This window comes from Chamaea fasciata, unplaced genomic scaffold (genome assembly GCF_029207755.1).
Source record: "Chamaea fasciata isolate MVZ Bird 193981 ecotype frontalis unplaced genomic scaffold, bChaFas1.0.hap1 SCAF_4, whole genome shotgun sequence".
Classification (NCBI taxonomy): Eukaryota; Metazoa; Chordata; class Aves; order Passeriformes; family Sylviidae; genus Chamaea; species Chamaea fasciata.
Genome location: NW_027094089.1, coordinates 23558529 through 23584582, shown reverse-complemented (window position 1 = coordinate 23584582; position 26054 = coordinate 23558529). Strand labels below are relative to the sequence as shown.

Here is a 26054-nt window from a genome sequence, read left to right as displayed (position 1 = left end):
CTTGCTTTCTCTTGGAGCCCGTCTTTTGTGGAAATGGTGCAACAGCCGACAGATATTTTGCCTTAGCCTGGACTCTGTCTCCTGTTTCCTTGTGAAAGCAGTAATGAGTTACGAGCATGAGCCTTCTTTCCAAATTCTCACTCTTTTGCTGTCAAACTGAAGGCGGAGAGATTGTGCAGCTCCTCTTGGGCAGCACAAGGATACCTGCAGTGCATTGAGGCACTATGGCCTAATGCAAATATACTTTGATTCCTCTTGGCTCATTCTGGGCAGCTGCATAATGTACAAAGAGGTGCTTCTCCACACTTCTGTAGAACACATCTCCCTGGGGATAGTGGAAGTGCAGAGGCCATTTCGTTCTGAGCACTCCTCCCACCAGATCAATTTACCTTCATTAAAAGATAACCAAATCAAACAAATCCTCTGGCCTTTCATTTGAAAGACTGCAGCGAATCACACGAGGGTCACATGTGTCTGCAGCATACACTGACTTTTCACGTAACGATCTTGCAGTAAGTTAAAACAGAGGATTTTTTTTTTTTTTTTTTTTGGTTGGGTTCAATGCATACAGGTTACAAGACCTATGGGGAAGTGTTCTGTGGGGTTTGTTTTGTTCTATTTCTTTAAAATGTTGAATTACTCTCTCTTGTGCTAATATTTATATGGCTTCTGATGCACTGATGGGTGGGTGTTTTTTCTCACTGATGAGAATAGTTTTTTCTATGTACAGCAGAGTGATGGAATGAAGAAAGTAACTGCTGTGTAGGGCTTCATCTCTTTTCCAATCTGCCATTGTTGGTGCAAGAAGCCAAGAAGTCAGGTAAGGAAAAAGAAAATATCTGTCTCTTCTAGTTCCACTGTCAAGACGGCTACTTCATCTGTCTTACTATATTTTGTATTTGATTATACTTAAATCTCTCTGAAAGGCTTGTTCATTGATGCACTTTCCATGTAAAAAGTGCTGCAAGTTCTCACTTCACAGCAGTGTGCAGACCTACTGGCTTTCTTTGCTAAGGGAGGAAGAAATGGCTGGATTTGATGCAATTTCATTTTTTTTCAGCGAAGTATAAAAATCATAATAGCATATGTGGCTGAAAACCTGAAAAAACAATTGTACTATTCATTTCAAACTTTTTGAGGCTAAGTATTTTGGAGTATTTTTTTGAAATAAATACTTTGTTTTCTAATGTCCAGTTAGGTTGGGGGCGGGGGGGTTTGAGGTAAACCAAATTTATAATGCTCTACTGTAATAGCCTACCAGATTTCATGTTGATCCAACCTCATGACGAGGTTTGCATTTTTTAATTAATACATATTTTCTCTGAAAAATGTGTGGTCTGGCGGGGGGGGTGGGGGGGGAGTTACATGGGTTTTTGTTTGTTTGTTTCATTGTTTTAGGGTTTTTCTTGCTTTGTTTTTTAGTTTGCCAAGTACTATTACGTCCTAAAGGCTGCCTATAACCTTTTGTCTCAGCAAATAAAGTTTGATTGACCACTGGAGTGAGAAACAGGATAGATGTTCTGTTTCTACTGATGGTGGAAAATTAAGATGAGCTTTGAGTAGTGATTGTTTGCAGTTTCAATAGGCTAGTCAAAACTTTGAGAAGAGTGAATTCATTGCAATAAAATGCTTATGCAAAGGGGGTTTATGGGTATGTGAAAATTAATTAGTTACAAGCTAATAGATGGAGCTGTCTAGTCTTAAGGTCTTGTTTGTTGTTTTACATACTGTATAGAAAGAACTCTCATATTTTTATTCTTATTTCTAGAAAATATTTTTGAGGATACTTCTAAGTAACAAAGAACAACAATAGATCTTTATTTGTCACATTCAAAATAATTTACAAGCAACTTCAGAGACAGAAATAACGCACCATTGTGTTAGTACTGATAAATATGTGGCCTAAAACTCCATTGTGACTTCTGGTCCTTGAAGAATTGATTGAATTACTGCTATGTCTATCATGCATGATTGCCCCTTTCTAGGTGCCCTGCGTAGCGCCTTTGTATTTTGAGGCAGATTTATAGACTCTGCATTTTAGAAGAGACATCTCTGTAAGAACTCTTATATAACTAAGTGATAGTTTCTTGAGCTTTTGTTGCTCATCTCTGTGATGTAGATGGACACCTTTGCCATGGGCTTGACTGTGCCAATGCACCTGGTCCTGCTGAGCCTGGTGATTGGGAGCAGCCAGGGGTGCTACTGTGAACATTACTCCTGGGGGTCATGGTCTGCCTGCTCACAGACCTGCAATTTCGGCACACAGACCAGGTACAGGTAAGGCCAAGCCATCTCACTACTTCTGTGTTTCTTTTCTGTGAAAAAATAAGAGAGTGGCACCCATGTCTGAAGCTCCACCTATCACAATATATTGAGAAAAAATGTCACGCTCAAGCATTTAGCAGATAAATAGATCATCTTTTAGTTACAATGCTTTAAAACTATAAAATTTTGTATATAGAACATTACTGCCCATGAGGCAGGGAAGGAAGGGGAGGGCTGGAATTAAGTGATCCTTGAGATCCCTTCCAACTGAGACCATTCTAATCCTATGAGTCAGTGCCTCCAAACAAACCAGTATCTACCAATAGTTGTGATGAGGGAGGACAGCTGGGTCATAGAGTGGCCTTGCTGGCAGCATGGTTTGGGCGTTCAGGCCCTGTGGACACACGAGACTGGTGTTCAGTGCCCCGCTCTGGGAGCCCTGCACTGGGCACATTGCCACAGGAGGGGTGAACTCCAAATTTCCTCCCTGCACTATTAGTTTTATGACAACTGATGATGTCAAATAAAGATTCAGCAGTATCCAATTTGATGCAGCTCTGTGGTATAATCTAAACTTATGAGAAATCCCTCTTTTCCAGACTCTGTCTGTAGCTATCCTCTGGGACATCTGAAGTGACATGAATCAAAAAAATTGCTCTTTAAACTTAAGGCATATTTGGATTTTTCTTGTAATCAACGTTCTGCAACTGCATATTATCTCTCAGGGTTTCTTAGTTGGGTTCAAATCATTTTGTCAGACTTCACCCACAAGTAGAAAACACCTACGATCTCTCTATTCTTTCCTAGCATCATTTTTTACATTTTTTAGGCAAATAAGAATGGATGAATATTATAGTCAAAACTTCTGTGACCAGCTGTGCACAAAGCAAGAATCTCGTGCATGTAACCAGCAAACATGTCCTATCAACTGTCAGCTTGGAGACTTTGGCCGTTGGTCAGAATGTGATCCATGTGTTAAAAAACAAGTAGGTAGAAAATGTATAATATGGGTTAAATGCAAGAAATTATGCTAGAGATCTCCTTGTTTCAACTTTATGGCAGTTGATCTAAAAATGACAGTTTAGGTTAACAAGGAAATTGATTATGAATTATACAGTAGGAACTGGAAAGCACAAGTTAAAATAAGCAGGTCAAACCAGAACTGGGTGATTTAGTAGAGTACATCCATTTTTGAGACTGCTTGTGATGCTTATGATAAACTTTCTTCGAAGTTTCCACTGTCATAATTAAATGTGAATTTTTCACATAAAGAATCAACTAAACTGTAAAAGTGTTCACATCTGCTTACACAGGAGAAAGTCACAAAATCTTAGCTTATCTATAGCATTCTGTATATTCTAAAGACAAGAAAATAGAATCAAATCATCTCTTGAAAAGACTCAACAAATCCTAAGTGGTGCTGGCTAGAAATTCTCAGGCTGTATCTTACACTGATAGTCAGGATCAGTTTGAGATTGCTGTTAAGAAATACAGAGCACCATTCCCTGAACCTTCATAGCATGCACAACCTCCCCCCCCACCCCCACAGGCAGATGTGCTAATATCTGTGGGACAAACATCCAGGATGGTGTTTTTTCCTCTTGGGCTTTTCTCTGCTGACAATGGTACACTTAGAGGTGAGACAATAGAGAGAGAAGAAATGAAAAATCATGTTAATGTGAACTTGACCTAATCAAACCAAGCCCTGTCAAATGTAGGGTTGTAGAGGATAGAGGTAAGTGACAGCAGATTGCATGGGTATGGCTGGTAGGGATGAGCTTTGAAGCTGACCATGAGAGCAGCTCCAAGGTTCTGTGCAGACACAGCCTACATGCCTCTGCATGTACCCCTTGGTTTCACAGATCCATGCCTGAAGAGCAACCCTGAAAAACCTGTCAGACATCATAAGTATATCTTTACATATACGTTTTATTTTCTGGTGCCCAAATAGGGTGAGAAAGACACACAAAAGCTGTTCTACATGTGAGAGGTGAACCAGCCTATGGGGTTGCAACTAGGATGGGCAGTGAGAGAGTAGGGCAAGGAGAATCAGTGAGAGACTGGGAGACAGAAAGCTTCAAGAGGTGAAAGGCACTGTTCCTCTCAGCTGGACTGATTTCAATACTGTCTTATTTATCTGAGTTTTTTACCTTACATCCCTATAGAAATGCACTAATTTTTACTAATTTCAAGTATCAATGCAACATATACACTTCTTCAAGCAAAACAGTGCTTTTGTGGACTGTGGTCCATTTTCCCCTACAAACTATGAAGATCTTTGTGACCTTTATAAATAGGACCAACAGAATGGAGAACGTGGATTACAGTGTAAGAGTGAAGACTAGTGTAAGCAGGTCCCCATTGATGGGGAAGGATAAAGAAGGGAAGCTCTGACAAATAATGTAGTGAGTGCTACGGAACTGAAATGGAGCATAAGGAATGGTTCTCATGAGCTGGAAAACTTCCTGGTATTGCTCTTTTTACTCTCCTTTCAGAGTCACTTGGTTACTGATTTTTACTAGAATCTTCCTGTGCTGTTTGTCTCCAGGGTCTGTCTACAGGGAGGGAAGACTGCAAGGAACCATACTTTAACGGTGGGAAAAATTCTTACAGGAGAAACTGTTCAGGCACGTGCAGACAGGTCTCACCAGAAGTCCTATGAAGTGAACAGGAAAACATATTTGAAATGCTTTATCTATCACCCTTTAACTTTACTGTGTGGAGGGTGCTGTCTCAGGGAAGAAAAAGACTCAGTGAGCTCCCAGAAACTTTCAAGAAAAGCTTTTTTGTCCTCTCAAGTCATCCAGTTCTCCTCAGACAAGAGGACCCAAATGTGCGAGTCAAGCCAGCTAGGTTGTCACTGTCAGGGTATTTCTAATTCAACAGAGGTGATAAAGAACAGGAAAAATCTCTGTAAGCCTGTTCTCACACAATTCCCCACTGTATATACTGAACATACAGGGATGGAATTTCTGATTCTTTTGGTGATGTAGACCAGGTAGTCTGCAGTTTAATCATTTATGCACCACCAGGGCTAATGAGGCTCTTGGAGACCAGTTCCCTGCCTGCCTCACCTGGGATGATAGCATGGTAGAATGGAAGGACAAGAATGACTGATTATTTTCTTCAGGGCTCTGGTTCCAGTAAAGCTTCAGCAGCACTGAGGAGTGTGGCTCTGCTTTGGGTGGGACTTAGCAATAAACACATCTCACAAAAACAACCCTGGGTTTATTTCGTCTGCCTTTCAGTTCCGTACCTGGACACTCCTTCAACCATCCCAGTTTGGGGGCCAGGCCTGTTCCGAGCCATTGGTGGATTCCCGCCCATGTTTCCCAACTAAGCTCTGCAACATAGTGGAAGTTGACTGCAAGAATAAATTTCGGTGTGAAAATGGTAATGATCATCCACTTTGTGTAACTGCAGTATTGCCACTTAGTCAAAAGATTAGATACTGAGACAAAAGACATCCATACATTCCATGCATAAATTCCAGGGAAAAGGGACCAGGAAGAGAAGTTTATGGGAGGATTTTATAGGTATTAGAATCAGCTTATTTTTTCAGTTTCTTCTATAAGTAATTAAAATGCAGTCCCTAGCCTGGGATGTCACTATGATCATGATAGCTGGACAGTAGCACTGTTCAAATTATATTTCTTCGCACAAGTTTTTCAGAGACAAACATAGCCATAGAGTTTGTCTGAACATAAATTCTCACTCTTTTTATTAGGCCTGTGGCTATTTCTTGTTCGCTTCAATTTAAATATTCCTGATTAGACTAAATAATTTTATCTAATTATCCTTTTGCTAAACTTAATTTTAAGCCTTTGCAGCTATGAAATGAGACAAAACTCACAGAATTAAAACAATAATTTCTTAACTGGGATAATTCCAGCCTTATACTATCTCAGTGTTAACATCTATGTCAAGCTCACACCTTTGCAAGGGAAAAAGAAAAGACTGCCCTTCTCTACATTTAGACATGATGAACCTTTGCTGCTGCTGTTTCTCTGGTACAGGTCGCTGTGTTTCAAAAACATTGGAATGTAATGGAGAAAATGACTGTGGGGACAACTCTGATGAAAGAAACTGTGGAAGAAAAAAGACTGTATGTAACCGAAAGTATGAGAGCATCCCAGGTGTGCAATTAATAGGCAGTGGGTAAGCCAACTCTGCTAATTTTTAGTAAGCTTTAGTTGTTACCTCACTAATTTACATGAACGAAATAATTCCCAGTTAGCATGTGAGAGCATTCATTAAAGCATATAATCTCTCAAATTAAAACTGGCAAGAAATTATAAAAATACAACAAAATAATCAGGTTAGGTTAGGACTTGTCTGCTGCATCTTCCAGTCCTGCTCTGCACTGCTGGTAGACTAGATGAAGAGGTGTCAAGGAACACTATGCCTGAGTGACTTGTTCTGTCTCACAACACCAGAGCACATATGGGCAACTTTAAGCTTATGGAATTACTTGCCTGTACATCATGCCAAGTGCTTCAGAAATTTTGAGGATGTTCCTCTACAGATGTTGTTTGCCTGTGTGACATTTCACAGGATATCAACTGCTTCCATGCTATTAATTAATGCAATATAAAGCCTTAACATGGGATGCTTGTCCCAAGCAGACTTGCATTTTTTAATTGAATTTTGATCTCAGTGTGGTCCAGTAACATCACTTATGGTAGAAATAGAGAACCAGTAGTTCATTTTCCTAGAACCATTTTTAGGTTCTCTACTTAAGACTGACTGTCTTATGCTGACTTTGGGGTTATCAATAAGGTTAGGCACTGCTGGAAAGTAGGAAACTGGATTAATGCTACGGCATTTTTCAGGTGAATTCAGTGTGAATGAGAAGGGTTGTAATTCCTTTCCAAGCAGTAACATGACCTAGATGCTCACACTCTCAATCGAATCTACAATAGCTCAGTGCAGCTGTATAACTTGAAATGTTTCAAGTCCATACATCTTTCTGGAGTTATTTAATCTCTGGAAATATTTTTTTTTGTTAGATTTCACATTCTGGCAGGAGAGAGCCGAGGAGAAGTTCTTGGCAACTCATTCAATGGAGGACAGTGCAAGACAGTGAAGCACAATGAGACAAGAAAATTTTATCGTGTCCCTGCAAATCTGGAGGCTGTCAGCTTTCAGGTACTCTGAAGCAGCAGCTCCTAGCTGTAAAACCCTTGCTGTAATCACAATCCAAGTTATGTGCTCAAGTGTTAGATAGTCTTGTATGTTTTAGAACAAGATTTCTCAACCTGATAAGGCTTGAACATGCTTGAACAGTTGATGTGTGGAAAGGGGATAAATTTTCTTGCTCCACTCACACCATTCAGATCTGTGTTAGCTCAATGCATATATGAGAGTCAATATGATGGATTTGAGCTTCTCCTGCTTCTTTGTGGCAGTGGCTTTATTTCATTCTGACTTGGTACCAAGGGTCTTCCCCTACCCAGGCTTCATCTAAACAGAGCTTATTCCAGCATTACTTTTGTACAGTTGAAGTACCAATGGCTGCAGCTACAGACTCCAGCTTCCTTCCTGTCCCCTGCAGCCTTGGGACCCAGTTCGTCCCTGAGCCATTTCAACCCCTCAGTCCTGCCTGTTACCTCCCCAGCCCCTCCACACTGCTGCAAGGAAAGGAGGCAGACACTGAGCTTGGGAAGCATGAGGAAAAAACATACACAGCCTGGAGTGGAGGCTTATGGGACAGCCTGGGGAATGACCAAAATGAACCTGGAGTGTATCTTATAAAAAATCTAGGAACCACTAATGCCTTTTTCATTGACACTAGCATTCAAAAAATGCTTTGAATACTGTGGTTGTGGCACAACATCTGGCTGTGTACATATGAACAGGCCCTGTTTGAAGCCAGTAGATGCTGCATTGGGAAGAAAAGAATGCAGGATGTGAAGAAAGCACAACTAATGGACAAAAGCTGATGATTTTTGCCACAGGTGTTGTGAGATTTTAGAATTACTTTAACAGAGGCAACTGAAAAAAGGACACCCTTCTACATTCCACAGAAACTGCAACTGAATTGACCATAACATGTAGGATTTGTCAACAATGGTGAAAAATTACTGTGTGCAGATATACTTCAGAGGAAAACAAATGTTTGGTTTGCCCAAGTCTCTTTATAGCCAGTAAGGTTCATTAAGTTACTGATGTCCATTTGTAGAACTGTTAAGGGTTTGTGAAACTCACCTTTAAGAGTGCATCTTTATCTTTTAACATTTAGAGCAGCTTCTCACATAGAAGGGTCACTGGATGGGGCCTTCTTGTAACTCCAGTGTATTTTCCTGCTAAAGCATATGACTTGTAAAATGGAAGTGGAGGGGGAGAATGGACCACCTCATATCCCAGAATGCTTGGCAGTCCTATTAAGCAAACAGGTCTAGAGGAGGGAAAAAAATCTCATTTTTCAAAAACACACAGGGATTTTCCCAAATTTTGGGAAATAAGTAATTTCTGATCTGATGCTGAGGTTGTCTTGGTGCTTGCTCAACAACCACCACCATAGGTTTACCAACTCAATCAGCAGGTTTGCTCACAATTCCTCTTCATCTGCCTTGAATCCATCATGCAGTATAGCTGCTAACGTCCAAGTATCCTATAAGATTCTCCTTTGGAAACCTGTTCATTTTTCTAGCTGGAAATTGAGAAGAAAGGTCAGGAAGCATCAAACTCTGTCTTATACAACACAGAAGCCATGGGGTTGGGAAGTAGTCATGATGTGGACACAACATGTGTGTCTGGAATTCTTTTAAAAATATGTTGAAACTTGTTGAAAAATATTCCTAATGTTTAGGGCACAGGGGTGAGAAATTTTAGAAGAAAGTGTTACAGCTTTTTTGTTGTTGTATAAACAACTATCAGTTAGTCCGATTTTTAACTTGTATTCATTTTGCCTTTTAGCCTTTCTCAGTCTCACCTTTTGTGTTAAGAACAGTTTTGTAGCTTACTTTCACATCTCAAATAATCAGGCATATTTTTCCATTAAAAAAGCAAGAAATCAAGAGTTCTTTGCTTAATAGTTTTCTGTTTCATATTATCTTTTATGCAAATACATTTTCCTTTACTTAATTGTCAGGTAACAGATGAAGAGGATGATGTAACATCAGATTTCTACAAAGATTTAACTCCCCTGAGTGATAGCGCTTTTGACAGTAGTTCCTCCACTCACAGAGGTAGAAGTTCTTCTGGTATCCCATTTTTATTCTCAAAAAAGACACGGGTCCAGGTTACATCATCTTCCTCCTTCAAGAAAGCTATTAAAGCATCATATGAAAAGGTAATTGAATGTTGCCTTCACTTTCTTTCTTTTGATTGATTTCTGTCTGCTCTTTTCAGAACTGACCTGCCAAAGGCTACTGTCTCTATCAAGACATTGGCCCACTAGAATTAAGTATTTTAAAATCCTCTTCTGATACTACAACATATTCCTGGTTTTAACATACCTTTTGATGCATCATGGTTTTCTGGGTTTAGTACAGAAAACATAGGCTTATTTCACTGTTAAAAAGCATAGATTTGACATTATCATATTAGATAAGCCACTCCTTCCCCTATCCTAATTATAGATGAAGAGGGCACAATATCTAACACTAGCAGACAACTCAAAAAATAAAGCAAGTGCACTCAAGAATGTTATACATATGAATGTACTGGGTATCAATCTACTTTTTTTGTTTGTTTGCTTGTTTGTTTGTTTTTTGTTTGGTTGGAGTTTTTTTTTGTTTTTTGGGTTTTTTGGGGTTTTTTTTTTTGGGAGGGGCGGTTTGGGTTTTTTTTGGTAGCTAACTTGCATATTGGAGTTTCATGTCTGCCAAGATGAATTTGGTCAAAGAAACAATCTCAAAAATAACACACCCACAGAAAAGTTTCTCAGAAGAGTAACATTTTCCCCATAAGATTCTGTGCCTTTAAATAAATGAATACTGGTAGGGTAAAAGATTATATATCTTTATAGCTTAATGGTAGTAAATGATGGAATATTGTTTGCACTTCTGCATGAGAAAGGCCATAGGACTGAACAAAGCTAAGCCTGTTGAAACCCAGGAGTTGTAATGCAATTACAGTGAAACTTTTGCAAAAATATTGGTCTTAACAATAAGATTTCCTATGATGGAAGTTTCGTTCAGGCCTTCCTCACTTAGTGGTTAAGCAACTTGATTGCTTGAACAGTCTGTTGCTTCTAGTTTGAATGCAACTATCCTGAAGTTCCACCTCCTGGAAACCTGTTCACTTTCATGCCCATGTAGATAACTGTACAAAGATCAGGTTGCTCTCTTTACAACTGGCAAGTTTATTTGGGGGCACCTGTGGCTTCTTATTGGCTTAAACCCAGACCAGACCAGAGCTAATTACAAAAATGTTAGTTTAGGTTAAACTTCTAACAGAAAAGTTCTTTTGCATATACATTGGTTTTCAGCACTGTTGTCATGGAAGGTGGTGAGGTGCGGGAACAGGTTGCCCAGAGAAGCTGTGGATGCCCCATCCCTGGCAGTGTTCAAGGCCAGGTTTGATGGGGCTTTGAGCAACCTGGTCCAGCAGAAGTTGTTTCTGCCCACACCAGTGGGATTGAACCGAGATGGTCCTTAAGGTCCCTTCCAACCCAAACCACTCCATGATTCTGTGAAACCCAGAATAACTTAGTCTGGTGTTGGCTAAAGATGACACAGTTTAAAGTCCTTTCTTAATGAATCCACAGCAGGATTGGGTCTTCATTGTGTTATCTACGGTATCAGACAGGAAGCCTCTATTTTTTTCTCTATCTCCATAAATTGTATAAGTGAATATTTGTAGGTAGATGTGTACTTGTGTATGTTTGAGAGACCTACAAGTAAATTTGCAACACTTTCTTATATAGTGGAAAAAGAAGACTGTATTGATCACTTAAAAGGAGGGAGGAACTTTCCTGTGCTTTGGGACGTCTCATTCAGACCTATATGTTAAAAAAAGTAAAAATAATATAAAAATATGTATATTAAATATATATGAGATGCATATATGTATTGCATATATGCATATAAATGAACACACTGCACATAAATATATGCACAGAAATTTTACGTGACTATCCCAGGGTCTTGAGAGGGCTAAGGAGGCCCTTGAAAATTTTTAGTTACCAGAAAATTTTTAGCTAAGCAGACTGGTCCTCTAGTATGTCTTCATGAGTTCTGGTCCTTTAATCATAGAATCATAAAATAATAGAATGGTTTGTGTTGCGATTGACATTTAAAGGGTACCTAGTCTGATTTGCAATCAGTTGGGACATCTTCAACTAGATCCTATTGAACAGAGTCCTGTCCAACCCAGCCTTGAATATTTCCAGGGAGGAGTCATCAATCATCTCTCTGGGCAACCTGTTTTAGTATTTCATCTTTATCATAAAAATTTTCCTCCTTATATGTAGTCTGAATCTGCCCTCTTGAAACCATTACTTCTTCCCCTACTTCTGTAGGCCCTGCTTAAAGGTCTGTCTCCAGCTTTCTTCTATAAACCTCCTTGAAGTATCACAATGCCACAGTGAGGCCTCCCTGGAGACTTCCAGGCTGAATAACTTACAGTGTCTGCTCACAGCAGAATTGCTTGAGCCCTCTGATCATTGTCTGGCCCTCCTCTGGAGTCACTCCAACCTGTCCCTGTCCTTCCTCTTCTGGGACCCCAGAGCTGGATGCAGAGCTCCAGATGAGTCTCACCAGAGCAGAGCAGAGGGGCAGAATCCCCTCCCTCCCCTGCTGCCCATGGGGCTCTGGATGCAGCCCAGGACACGTTTGGCTCTCTGGGCTGTGAGTGCCATGGCCGGGGCATGTCCAGCCTCTCACCCACCAGCACCCCCAAGTCCTTCTGGGGAGGGCTGCTCTCTGTGAGTTCTCCTCCCAGGCTGTGCTCAATGCCTGGGATTTCCCATATTGTGTGCAAGTGCATGCTGAAACCAACTAAAGCTTTAGAATCAATATTTGCCAAAGTGGCCCAGAATTTTGTGTGTCATGAGTGAAACGTCGGCTGGCACCACTGAAAATTGAGAAAGTGGAGTGGAGCAAAGCAGTAAAATCCAGCAGAAGAACCCACATATAAAACATAAGGTGTTTTATAATGAACCTTTCCTATCTGCCAGTTGGTTATTTGCTCCAGTTTCCTGCCCTTCCTTCTTCTCTTGATCTCTTTGCTTTGGTCTTATGCCTATAGTTCCCCTTGTCACTTTACAAATCCCTCCTTTCAGTATTTTTTACTTTTTTTCTTTCTACTTATTACGGCATTAATATAAACAAACTCCAGCATTGCAAAAACACATGAATAAGCTCTTTCAAAAGCATGTATTTTTTTCTACATGTAAGAGATGTCCTTTCCACCTCCGGTTATCCTATGAATCTATGTTTCCAGTGTTTGAACATTCTCTTTTTTTCACCTCTCACATTAACAGCCTGACACTTGAACTGAAGGAGGTCTTTATCCCTAGGTTTAGTTTTAGTTTTAACAGACTGCTAAACATTGGAATTTCATAACAGAGTAAATGTTCAAAATACTCACTAGATTAGCTGCAAACAACCCATAGACAGTTAAAAGGTGAAGCCTTTCTCGGAATCTTTTGGTCATCTAACCAATTGCTGGTATTTTTTTTTTATGGCATGAACCCTTCTGGATTGGTAGGTGTTTGGTGAGCCCTATTTTTTACTGGAATACAAATACTGGAATATTTGCTATATATTCCCACAATGCAAGATAGCCCTCAAGAACATCCCAGAGCTCTTGGAAAATCCAGAGCTGCTTAGTTCATGGTTAAAACATCATGATAGCACGATTACTTTTTTCTTACAGTGTATCTCAGGTTATATTCTTTGCTCCTCTAGTTTCTGTGCTTATGTCCCTCTGAAGGTGCTAAGACTCCCCTTTTCTTATTTCCAGAATTCCAACTTTATTAGAGTCCATAAAGTAATTTCTGTTGCAAACTTCACAATGAAACAGTCAGATCTGCAGCTATCAGACGTCTTTCTGAAAGCACTTAACAACCTGCCCCTGGAGTACAACTATGCTTTATACAGCAGAATATTTGATGACTTTGGCACTCATTACTACACCTCTGGGAAGATGGGTGGTTCCTATGATATTCTTTACCAGTACAGCTCTGAGGAACTGCAGAACTCTGGTATGTAATCTTTATCAAGAAAATATTATTATTTGTTTAACAGCTTTTTTTATCCCCGTTTTTAGGTCTTACACCACAGAGTAAGTTCTCCAACAGGAAAAAATTCTTTAGACTTTCACAGACTCATTAATTACTGACAGTTCTTACATATAGAGCAAGAAGAAATTTTTGATCTACACTGTATTTGAGAAGTTCAGGAAATTCCTTATTTGGTAAACATCACTGTGTTCAGGGAAACCACTTGAGACCTACAGACCAAGACCAGGTGCCACCAGGAAAAGGTGTGCCAGCATCCTATAGCATGGGACTGAGGTCTGAAAGGTTTAAGGGGTGCTTTTTTGGGATGCAGTCAATAAAGTTTGATAGTTTGGATTAGAAATTACTCTAAAATTTTCACATGACTGCTAGACTGTCAAAACAAAAAGAAAATACCACAAAAATGGAAATCTAAAGTTTTAAGCTGTGATATTTAATGCCACTGCTGTAACTTGCATGGGCATGGGAGGGCAGCTGAAGCATGCCTCTGTCCAACACTGTACGTGGGGAAGCACGAGCCTGCTGTAGTGAAGTCTCCAGTGGTGAATGAGGAGGAGGGGAAACTGCTGGCTTACCTCAGTGTGGGAGCCTGGGGCATGGTTCCTGCCATATATCGTGGTTATGGTGATGAAAATGCTGCTCTGTGGTATTTCTAGGCCTGTCAATTGAGGAATCAACAGAGTGTGTCCGAACAGAAACAACCAGGCGTGTGCTCTTCTGGAAGAAAAAGAAAGTCAGTACCAGATGCACCACAAACAGGATGACTGTGACACATGAAGGTGACCATGATGAGAACAGGGCCCATGTCCTTTACCTACCCTGAGAAATACCACTTCCCTCAGCTGCCCCAGGTGACCTCTCAGCTTTGATGAACTACAGATGCTCTTCTACCACTGTCAGAGGAGCCAGTGTTTCATTGTCTGCATCTGATACAAGCATGGAAATCATATTCTCATTTGCAAAAGTAATTATGATGTAGGTGATGCTCCTTCTCTGCTCTGGAGCACCGTCACTGGGGATCTGGTGGCACTGTCTCTCCAGCTGGTCACAGATCTGTCACACATTACCCTTGGCCCTGGGTCCAGGCCAGGAATGGGGAACTGAAAAATGAGCAAAACTAGAAATTTGCTAGAAAAGTGTCCATGACTGAGTCCCTGATATTCTTTAAGGATTGCTCAGAGCTCATTGAGAGAGTGGGGCAGTAATAACACACTCCCTGACTTCCCACCTTCCTCGTGCCAAGCAGACATTTAGGTACCAGGGTGCCAGAAATGTGTCTCAGAAACTGCAGGAAGCTGGTGCATTTTCCATGAGAATTGCAGGAGTCATGTTCTGCATCACTAAGGATAGGAATTTCATCACTTCCACCATGTTTTTGTTCTCAGCCGTTGATTAATATCTGTTACTTGATGTTTACAGCCAGGGCTAAACCTGCCATGCTGTGTGTTACAGAGGAGGCTGCTGCATCCTCCGCATTTTCCACAACTGAATGCACTCTGAATATCCCCATGGCTCAGGTCTCAAACACTTTCATTTTTAATATTATTACAGGCTGCTGTCATAGCAGGCAGAAATTGTTCTTCTGAGCTTTGAATTCATTTTTCCAAGGATAATTTCAAAAAATTAATCTTAGTATATTCTTTAATATCCTCTTTTTCTTATAGTTCTGCTGTCACATCCACTGTCTTTGGAAGCCTTTGTCTGAAAATACTGTGATGAAATCGTCTTTCAGGTTCCATTTTGGAGTCAGCTGAACGATCAGTTTCCCTGGTAAAAGGTGGCAGATCAGAGTATGCAGCAGCTCTGGCCTGGGAGAAAAAGGGGGCTTTTCCAGGACACAGAGTCTTCACAGACTGGCTGGAATCAACAAAGGACAATCCTGTGGTCATTGACTTTGAGGTAAGAGAAGAACAAGCAAAACCCTGAGATAGCAAGGACTAACTGGTTAGCAGCTCTTCATAGAGCTGTGCAGATATTTTTTTTTCTTGTAAACAGGGATGGTGCTCTGTGCGATATGAATGTACCTAAATATAGGCATAACATAAACATGCAGAACATTTATTAGGACAACTTCTTATGCATGTTGTTTATAAGGCACAGCGATTTTGCGCTGCCCATGGACAGTGGGATTTAGAATGAGGAATGTGAATTAATTGCTCTGGAACCAGAAGGAGCTCAGGCATAAGCAGGGGTTAGTTACTGTGCGGGAAAACAGTGCATGGGATCACTCCCTTGTCAGGCCTGTGTTGCAAAGTATGTCCATAGCTAAACTGAAATAAAACAGCAATGCCCTCTCTCTCTGTTCTGCTCCTTTAAATGCAGCATGCTGGTGCTGCTGTGAGTGCACCAAGCTGTCTCCCTCTCCAGCTGGTACAGCAGCTGCTGAGCAGCACTTAAGGCAAACAGCAAAACCTGCCTGAATGCAGCATTCACTGAGGTCTCTCCTGCTGCAGCTGCTGAACTGCTGAAGGCAACATAGGGATGTCAGACATGACAGGGACTGGATGTAAGCAAACCGTACATCACATGATGTGACGTGATGTGTGGTAGAGAGTCCTGAATTTTAGGACATAGTATCCCACTTGGTTAAGTCTCCCCTGGTTCACAGAGTCCTAAATTGGGGAGATAAAGGCATTAAGAACAGGATAACATAAATGTATAGCACTTCCATGCTCCTTTGAAACACCCATAATTGCTGTGTGATACAGCTTCATATGTAGGCTCTAGCTCCTTTAAAATGCTCTGGCTACCCCGGTGAGGGCCCTGGTGTGCTTGGGCTCCTGCTGACTGGACAGCTCTCTGCCAGGTGTCGCCCATCACGGACCTGGTGAGGAACGTGCCGTGCGCTGTGACCAAGCGCCGCCACCTGCGGAGGGCCCTCCGGGAACACGCGGGCAGGTTTGACCCCTGCCGATGCTCCCCGTGTCCCAACAACGGCCGGCCCGTGCTCTCCGGGACAGAGTGCCTCTGCCTGTGCCCCGCCGGCACCTACGGTGCCAACTGCGAGACGCGGGCTCCGGGCTACACAGCAGGTATTGGGGATGACGGCAAACGGGGTCCGTCTGCTATCTCTTTGTCCGGGGTTAATTTGCCATAACCCACCCTTACTGAATCCACAGCACTTCTTGCCACATGGTGATGTCCGAAAAGCGTAAGAATAAACGTAGGGATTACAAATAAAAAAATCAAACTGAATAGCCGTGACTCAAAAGACAGTGCATGACACGGTAAAATATTCCTTAGCTACATAATTAAGGTAATATGAAATGAGCTATTCAGCAATAAGGGTGAAGCTGAGGTCAAAGATAATTGATGCAAAAAATTAAGAAACTCATTAGTTTCCCCTGTAGCCTATTATGCCTAAAACTAAATGGCTAATGAACATAAAAATTGTTGATTACAGTTTAGAAGGAAAAATCAGTTGTCATAAGGAGAGAGGACATAATCACCATTCTGGAGAATTTAAAGAACAATTTAATGCAAAAAATTTTTTGAATTAAATTGGCACTAGTACCACACCTTAGGGAAACAAAAGAGATATTATATATGTTTATAATCCACAACCAAAAGGGAACATAAGGTAAGGTCGCTTAGGCAGATACAGGTCTCATTATCTGACCCTGACAGAGGAATATTTTGAAAGAAATAAACAACTGAAGACAGAGATGGATACAGAAAATCTGTTGCATGCAGAAAAGAAAGGGTGTGTAAGGAAAAAAAATTATGCATGTTTCATGGTGTTACAGATAATAGACAACAGGGATTAAGAGAAGACAGCAATAGTAATTTTTCGTTTAACTGGCATGGGATGTAGATTTGGGGTTTAGACATGGTGTTAGAACTCAGATTTATTTGAAAACTCATTAAATAATGACCTATCTAAGAAACTTGTCAGAACCATGAAAATACACACACCTGTGTGTGTGCAATAAAAGTATAAAATATGCTGTTTCTGAGTTTTAATGTTACTTGCAATCAAAACTAGAAAGGTAAATGTATTTAAGGGTTTGATGAAGCAGCTGGAATTTGGCTGGACACCTTTTAGAAAACTTCATGTTCTAGATGCAATCTACTCCCTTAACATTACAATTTTAAATCTTCTGAAAATGGTTGTTATGAATTTACCATCATCCCTCTCTTATATGGCCTTAAAAGAAATACTGTGTATGGTGCTGGTCTGCCAATAAATGATGGTGTCTTTTTCATTCCTTGCAGTTGCTGTTGATGGCCGATGGGGTTGCTGGTCTGAGTGGAGCCCATGCGGTGCTTCCTTCAAAAAAAGAAGGACCCGGGCATGCAATAACCCCTCCCCAATGAATGGTGGGAAGCCATGTGAAGGGCAGCAGGAAGAAGAGGAGGACTGTTATATCTCTGTGTTCACAGACAGGTAAGATCAAAAGATCTCCATAGTCATGGGATAGCTAAGGAGCCCTCCAGAGTGGCTCTGTGACTATCAAGGAGAAATAGCTGACAACTTTCCCCTCTGAGTTTCTTCAGTGGAGCAGAGAAGAGGCAAACTCTGAAAATTTCTGCAGTTTGCTTCACATTTGGATTTATTAATTTTTTATTCCTAGAATATTGCTGTTGCATTGCATACTAAAGTATGCCTATAGATCTTGGATGATGCTTTGCACAGCGTCTTTTCCAAAGCCAAGGAGAAATCTTTTTGTTCTCTTCATTGGAGTTCAAAGTTTCTATTTTGGGGTTTTTTTTTGCTATCCCCTCTTTTCTTAGAGGTTTAGATTTGAACTCAGTCACAGAGAGAGTTCAGAGGAAGCTACCACATTTCTCATATTTCCACTTCAAGTATGCCTGACGTACCTTTTTAGCATGGTTTCAGCTTCAAATCCTAACCTGGCACTGGCTCAGTTTGTTTCGTCTTCAAGCTCAAGACTTCAGTTTTTGCAATGGAACCAAGAGCTGAAACAGAATTTTCACTATCCCTGCTGTAATGATTGCAGAGGGGATTCTGGAGTGAATCTGGGAGAATCACAAGCAGCAGGCTCCATGGTTCTTTTTTACTGAGTTAGACACAATGGGCTGTACAGCTCCATGCTCAGAGAGACTAGCCACCCTTAACCACTCCCTGGTGGCAACAGAATTACATGGATTATTTCGACACTTCCTGTTATGTTGTTCTTTGCTGCCTCTTTTCCTTGCTGTATAAAAATATTTAATTAATCATGTTGGTAGATGCATTTAGCACTTTTTTACTGCTCTCCTGCTCTTCCCCCTCTCAACCTGCCATTTTGTCCATCATTTCGTATTTAACAAATAAAATTATAGGGGGAGGATGACAGGACACACTTGCAGCTCTCCTGACACTCTGCCATTGTTACTTGGTGACATGAATGCTTAAGATACAGCCTTACAGCAAATTTTCACTTTTCAGAGGTGCTCCTTGCATAGATGATGATGAAGCCAAGAGAGAAGAAAATGTCTTGATTGCTGAACCTGAGTCTGGATGTTCTAGGCCAGACCCACCAGAATATGGCTTTATCAGGGTGAGCATGAAAAATTATACAGAAACAAAGTGTAGTAGATGCAGAGACTGGAAATTTTACAGCTTCTCTGCTGTATGTGCCTGATACTCTATCTAGCTACTGTGCTAGTGAGAGTGCTGTGTTCAAGGAATGCTGCAGGACTGTAATCCACCACACTACACCAGCAACTGAAGAAAAATCAAGGTAAAATTTATTTCAAGCAGTCCTTGAATCCTTGTTTTGTAACCATGACATCAGTTACTGCAACTGGATAAAGTTATTATATTGGTGAGTGGATGACTCATATTTCAGAGTAGGAGATGCATGCATTTATTACATCTTATCAGGATTTTGCTTTTTGTTTCCTTTGACAATGCCCAGTCTTGTTACCATAGATCCTTGCAGAGCTTTTTGGTGTGGGTTTTTAATTTTTTTTTTTTTTTTTTTTTTTTTACTTTAGAATGAAAAGAACCAGTATGCTGTGGGGGAGGAAGTTGAAATTGCTTGTGTGAGTGGTCATAGCCTCATTGGCTATCAATATCTTCGGTGTCTGCCAGATCAAACCTGGACACAGCAACATGTTGAGTGCCAACGTAAGAAAGAGAAAGTGAACAAAATGCACAGCAACAAAATGGAAGGGGAAGAAAAACATACAAAAATATTTTAATAAGGGTTTTTTAAAAAAGAATCTCTAACATATCTGAAAAGATAGAATTTTAAGAAGGTATTTGATGTAGACATGGCAAAAACACTGTGAGTCACTGCATCACTCCTCTTTCAATTCAGAAGTGTTACTATTATGTAATTTGTAAGGAAATTGTAATATTCAATGCATTAGAAAATTCTCAGATGGATGCTAGGAGATCCTTCTCTTTTCTAGTTTTAAATACCTTCAACAAAAGGACTCACCTTTTGTTTTCAGACTTACATAGATATCTTGAATTTGATACAGTTATAGAGAAGAAATAATTCTTACAGAAAATTTGTCGACAATCTTTTATATTAAATGGATGATGTGTTTCTAACCACGACCTCCCAGGCTGCCTTGAAAATCTCTACCATAAATCAATGCCGTGAAGGATTTATAAGTCAGTTAAGAATTAAGGATCAGCATCTGTCTGTGTTTGCTAACAAGAGAGATTTCAGTAGTTTTCTAAAACTTGGTGTGATTTCATTGACTTAGTCTTAATTTTAACGAAAAGAAGAACCTGAATATACTTCTGGCTTTTTGATTGCCATTGACTTTTTTCCATTTACAAAAGAAAAATTAAAATATGCTGTTAAATGCAATTCTTACTATTTTTAAACAGAAATACTAAATTACTTATTTTGAGATACATTAGAAGCATATTGTCATTATTTAGTTATTACTTGAAAAATATTTTAAAGACCAGGACAATGCACTGAAAATTTCTAGACTTAATTATGTTAAATTTTTATTAGTTTTGAATGTCAGACAAATTATCAGTGTTACTGAGTGTCTTTATATGGTTCTTGAGATAAAGCATTATGACTTTCTGTAAATATCCACACAGCATTAAACCAACCAGAATTATGCTTTTTTTTATTGTTTGTTACAGCCTCAGTATGCCTCAGGCCACCAATATCTGACAGTGTCACAATTTCCCCATTTAAGCAACAATACAACATTGGTGAAACAATAAAGCTGAGCTGCCAAGCTGGGTTTATAGTCACTGGTCACACAAAGTATACCTGTGGGAAAGACCTGTCCTGGATACCTCCTATTTTGAGGTCTATTACATGTGAAAAAGGTTAGTATGCCTGCAGATACTTACTGTTTCTATATTGCTGGTATTAACAGTACTGCTTATTTCAGCTAGCTAGAACTAGAAGGCTGATGACTGTTTAAGACATATAGCAGCTGTTCATTAATTTTAGTTTCTCTTTGTGTCTCTGGTGGTGACAGAATTTCAGCTCTAAACTTCTGCATTAAGTTCAGACTTTTTGGATGCAATGTACTGTAAACTTTAATAATGAAATTGAGACACTACAGCTATTTGCTTAAAACCAAACCAAACCCCAACTGCATTAACAAGGCTTTGCGAAAGCAAAGTAGGAAAATACATTATATTGAAACTTCAGCTTCTCTTGTTAAACAGTATTTTCTAGTGATTTTTGGAAAGACTGATGAAAATACTTGTAGCATGCCAACCAGGGCACTTCTGAAGAGATAAAACTTAGGACAAAGAGAAATAAATCCATTTTACCCTTTATGGTAGGAATGCAAGGTATCTCTGTTCACTCCTTACTAGTTACAATAGTTCTCACTCTGTTGTTTCAGATATGCAAACTAAAATTAGAGGTATTTGCAATCCAGGACAAAAGCAGGTTGGATCTCAGTGTGCTTGTATGTCTCCAGAAGAAGATTGTGAGTAAGTACTGCAATTAGAAATCAAAGTTTCTCAAATGATAGATCAAGAGGCCATTGTGACACCAAACAGGAAGAGCAGAAAAGGACAACTGCAAATCAAAACTACTCTCTGTTCAGATATTAGCTAGCTATTCCTCTCTATTCAAATTACAGCCCTGTTTGTAGCCTATTAAATAAATGAACAATCACAGAATGGGTCAGGTTGGAGGGGTCCCCAGTGATCTCCTGGATCAAATTTCCTGCTCAAGGAGGGCCATGGCACAGGATTGTGTACAAATGGTGCTTGGGTATCTCCAGTGAGGGAGACTCCATGACCTCCCAGTGCAAATTGTTCCACTCACAGTAATCCCCTTCTTCCTCATATTCAGGTGGAATTTCCTGTGCATCACTTATGGCTCTGTTGTCTCTTGTCCTATTGCTCAGCACCATCGAGCAGAGCCTCTGACCCCTCCCTGCAGACACTGACAGACAGTGATGGGGTCCCCTCTCAGTTGTCTCTTCTCAAGGCTAAACAGGGCCAGCTCCCACAGCCTTTTCTCATAACAGAGACGCTCCAGTCCCTTGATCATCTTTGTAGCCCTCCACTGGACCCGGGAGTTCCGTGTCTCTGTTGTGCTGAGGAACTCAGAACTGGGCACAGCTCTCCATGTGTGCCTCACCAGGGCTGAGTAGATATGCAGGGTCACTTCCCATAATCTGCTGGCAATGCTCTCCCTAATGCACTCAATTACATTACTCTAATGAAACACCACAGCACATCCATTTAACCTACACTGCTCTCTGCTACAGGAGACCCCAGCTCTTCCTTCTCTTTATTTCTCCAATGTCATCACCATGCACAAGGAGCATGCAAGAACTATGATCTCTAATGTTCCTTCCAATCCAAACCATTCTATGATTTTTATGATCCTGTTTTTGGAAAATGACTAAGCTCCACAAAATAATGCTGCATGGAAGTTCATGCACCTTCTAGGAATGAATTCACTCAGTAACCAAGAGCAGTACAGAAAAAAGGAAAGAACAAGCGGCACGACTGTTTTTGCCTGCCCTTTGTCCCAAGACAACTGTGTGTCAGAGACAGAGTTGCACACACAGCTGCAGGGATGCATTAACTTAGAAAAGACAGCTGGGCCCTATCGACATTTCACATCCTTGTGGAGGTAACAGCCTTTTTCCTGTACAGAAACCTCCCTTCAGTTGGACAACAGTTCTTCACCTCCCAACGGCTGGACAGGACCAAAGCTTCCCCATCTCACAGCACTTGTTTTATGAGGTCCAGGTCCTGCAGCAGCTAGGGCAGCCTTAGGTCTTTAGATGGATCTCCAGCCTGGCCATGGCTTTGCTGTGTTTCATCCAATGCTGATGGACTGTTTAAAAGCATGGATTTGCCTGCTAAATAATTTTTGTTTTCTTCCTTTGGGCAGTCACTACTCAGAAGACATTTGTGTGCTACATGCTGTTTCTGAACAGAATGTGACCATGCCCAGCTGTCAGTACTCAGCTGAAATGTGCCTCGGAGTCCAGTCATTTCATTTCTTGCATGCTGGCCCTTGCCATGATAATTCCAACCTAGACTGGGCTATTGAGAGGGCAAAGCTCTCTACAAATAGCTTGAAGAAAGTGCCCTGTGGCTATGACACCTGCTATGACTGGGAAGATTGTGAAGGTATGACTTCTGAATGGTGAGGTTTAGCCATCCCTTTGGATCTAAAAGTAAAATGTGCTGACTTTCACTGCTTCAAGAAGAGGATTTACAAACATTGTGGTCCCTCCCTCTGGGCAGACGGAGTGTGAAAGTGTGGTCAATCCTGTGTCCCTGCTACTTAGGGTTACACTTGGATATGTGCCTTTTCCTCTTACTCAGAACTAGTGTAGTGTTGTTACTTCCCATTCGAAAGGCACAAGAGGAACTTGGAGATTAAGAGAACTTTTTCAGGAGAATCAACATTTGAATCTTGAATCACAAAAATGTAGTTGGTAATATTTTCACCCATTCCTTGAAAGGCTACTGGCTCCTAGTTTGTAGTTCAGGAATTAATTTGGGCCACACCCTCTATAGCATAAAATTAAATTATGAAATTAAATCATGATACTACTTCAAAAGCAAGACTGGGGTCATCAGGCTTAATGGGATTTTAATGGTAATATTTGCAAATACCCATATGTGAAAACTATGTTTAGAGTTCTAGTGAACTAGCTAAACTGGTAAAATCCCTAAGAGGATTATTTTCTAAACAATACTGTGCAACTTGGCTATTTACTGTGTAACCAGGTGATAAGAACAGTAGGTTTTTTCTGTAAATGTCTGAGGTGCTGACTGGCTCCGCACACATCAAGGGCTTGCAAGGTTAAGGCTGATTGATAGACACAGACACTCCATCCCTTGCTGCCAGAGACAAATCTGATTCTTATCACACCTGGCCTACTTAATGATAAATAGAGTAACAGCAATGTGCAGCAGTCCTAAGCCCCTGTTTTGAAGATACAAGATTCCTGAAGCAGAGAGTTTGAAGTAAATATAGCTGTAAAATTACGGCACGACCTGTTGTTCCTTGTGGATTCAAGCAGAGGGCATGACCAGATATGTCCATCAATGGACATGCTCTGGTGGAACCCCTAGGCACCTTGTGCTCCTGGGAAAAAGGTGGTAACTTTTTAAAAATTACTTATTCCAGAGCCTCTAAGAAGTCCAGCTCTTCCACTGTGCAAGTGTCTGCCAGCTGGATCTTGTGCCAGCACTTCAGTGTTTTTCTCTCTAAGGCCTACAGAGGAGCCCTGTTCACAAAAATAAGAGAGAGGGGAGAAAAATATATTAAATAAGATTAGTTGTCAGTGTGGTGCTCAAGAAATTAGAACTGGACGCTTCACCATCTCCACAGTAGTCCACTTTTCATGAGTGTGCACAGACATTTAGGAAATGAATGTATTGTTTTTCCTGAGAGTGAGTAGTTGGTATCAAAACAGGGACAGAGCATACTGCAGAGAAGATACTGCAGAACCATGAAAGAAGCTAAATGGAGGAAAGCACACATTTTTCATGTGTTAAAAAACTGAAGGCAGAAATTCTGCCTAGGGAATTTCTGGGAAAGAATATAGAGTCAGAACTTGATTAGATCAGAAATAGGTAATGAAATAACCAGCAGGACTGAACTTTACCACAGGCCAGCAGTAGGTAGCTTAGCATTCATAAAAAGAGCTTTAATGAAATAGGAGCTGACACAATATGGACCTTAAGACTCCACTTCACGGCAAGATTGTGTTCAAGGATAATTGGGAAAAGAAAGTCAACTTAATACATCTTTGTTTAGAAGAAACGTCAGGGAAAGCCAATGGATAAAAATAGTTAGATCAATTCTGCTTTTGTATGGGCTATTGTTGCAAAAACTGTTATTTAAAGCTGATTACGTCTCTATTCCTAATATCCAACTATCTAGTGAATGCACTCCAGGCTTTTTGTAACTAATATATCACAAGCATCCAATAGTGGTTTTGCCTGTTGGACTTCAAAATGTCATCAAAGTATAAAATTTGGTTTTAGTCATCACATTTGCTGCTATGTTTCCACACATTTGTTCCCAGAGACACAGACCCAGTGCTCCTGCCTGATGCCTTACCAGTGCCCCAAAGAAGAGATCCACCCTCACTGCATCCAATTGGAGACGACAGGGAGGAGGAGGACAGTCAGTCATTGCATGCTGGCAGCCATGAAGTGTGCTGGCATCAAACTGCAGGTGCTGGAGCAGGGGAGCTGCCTGCCATAACCCATTTGCTTCCTGCAGACACCATGATCGTTGCATCAAATGCAGACTGAGCCAGCCATGGGAAACTTGGTTGGTTATGAAAGGATAAGTGGATCAAAACAAAAGGATGAGAAAAAAAAAAAATTACAGCTCACTTAGCAGCTTTTTGGGAGAAGGTTGGCAGTGGCTTTCTTCTGTCTGAAAATGACCTGGGCTCGGGGGTATAGGGACAGCTTGTCATTGCTGCACCTCTGGGGATGTGCAGAGGAAGGGAGGGCAACAAATGAAAAGGGAGAAAAAGAAATACTGTGTTTGGTCTCCTCTAGAGCTGGATGAGACTTTTCCTTTCCTCAGCCATTTGTTGCTTTGTCCTTGTGCTTGTGACTGCTGTGCACTCTTGTCTCACTAGCTGAATACCTGCTGTATCACAGGCAGACAGAGCAGGCACTTCAGCACCACTTCTGACATCAAATGGGGAAGGTGTAGCAAGTCATGGTACAAATGGAAGGAGCAATACTAAACACTGAAAACCACAATTATGCAATGATTGAGTGAAGTCTTCAAAACAATGTGATTTCTAATTGAAGTAGCTGAAGGGAGGAGGTTTGCTTTCTGTTTGTTCACTGTATTTGAGCTTTAGGCAGAAAGCCTGAAGCCTAAAGCTTGGGGAATTTTAATGGTACCCCTCAAGGTGAATTAAGAATGTCTGTACTTTAAATATAAAATAAACATTTAATGAACAATGCACTGGGCAGAGTCCTACTGCAGTATGTGGTTCTACTTGGAGTGGTTCTACTTGGAATCTGCAGAAATACATCACAATTGGATTCCTTGTATACACCTGCATCAGCACCAAACCTGAGAACAATTGCATGGGGCACCTCAGCCCAGCCATGGTCCATGCCCCCAGCATTCCTTGGTCACAAATCATTACTTCCGAGCAGTTGCAACTACAATTTTCTCTTCAGCACTCAGAATTTCACAAA

At 40.7% G+C, this 26054-nt stretch overlaps 1 protein-coding gene across 1 annotated transcript; it reads left to right on the top strand.

The window, feature by feature from the left end:
• Positions 1-591: 591 nt before the first annotated feature.
• On the top strand, positions 592-25815 carry C6 (complement C6). The gene is made up of 19 exons (XM_066181093.1): positions 592-603; positions 734-820; positions 2120-2277; positions 3095-3251; positions 5514-5658; positions 6282-6423; positions 7275-7413; positions 9359-9559; positions 13177-13417; positions 14110-14232; positions 15186-15352; positions 16260-16485; positions 17669-17840; positions 18846-18957; positions 19397-19529; positions 20517-20708; positions 21239-21329; positions 22753-22994; positions 24908-25815. The coding sequence occupies exons 3-19, from the start codon at positions 2120-2122 to the stop codon at positions 25087-25089; spliced, it is 2823 nt and encodes a 940-aa protein (XP_066037190.1). The 5' UTR covers positions 592-603; positions 734-820; the 3' UTR covers positions 25090-25815.
• The last annotated feature ends 239 nt before the right edge of the window (positions 25816-26054 follow it).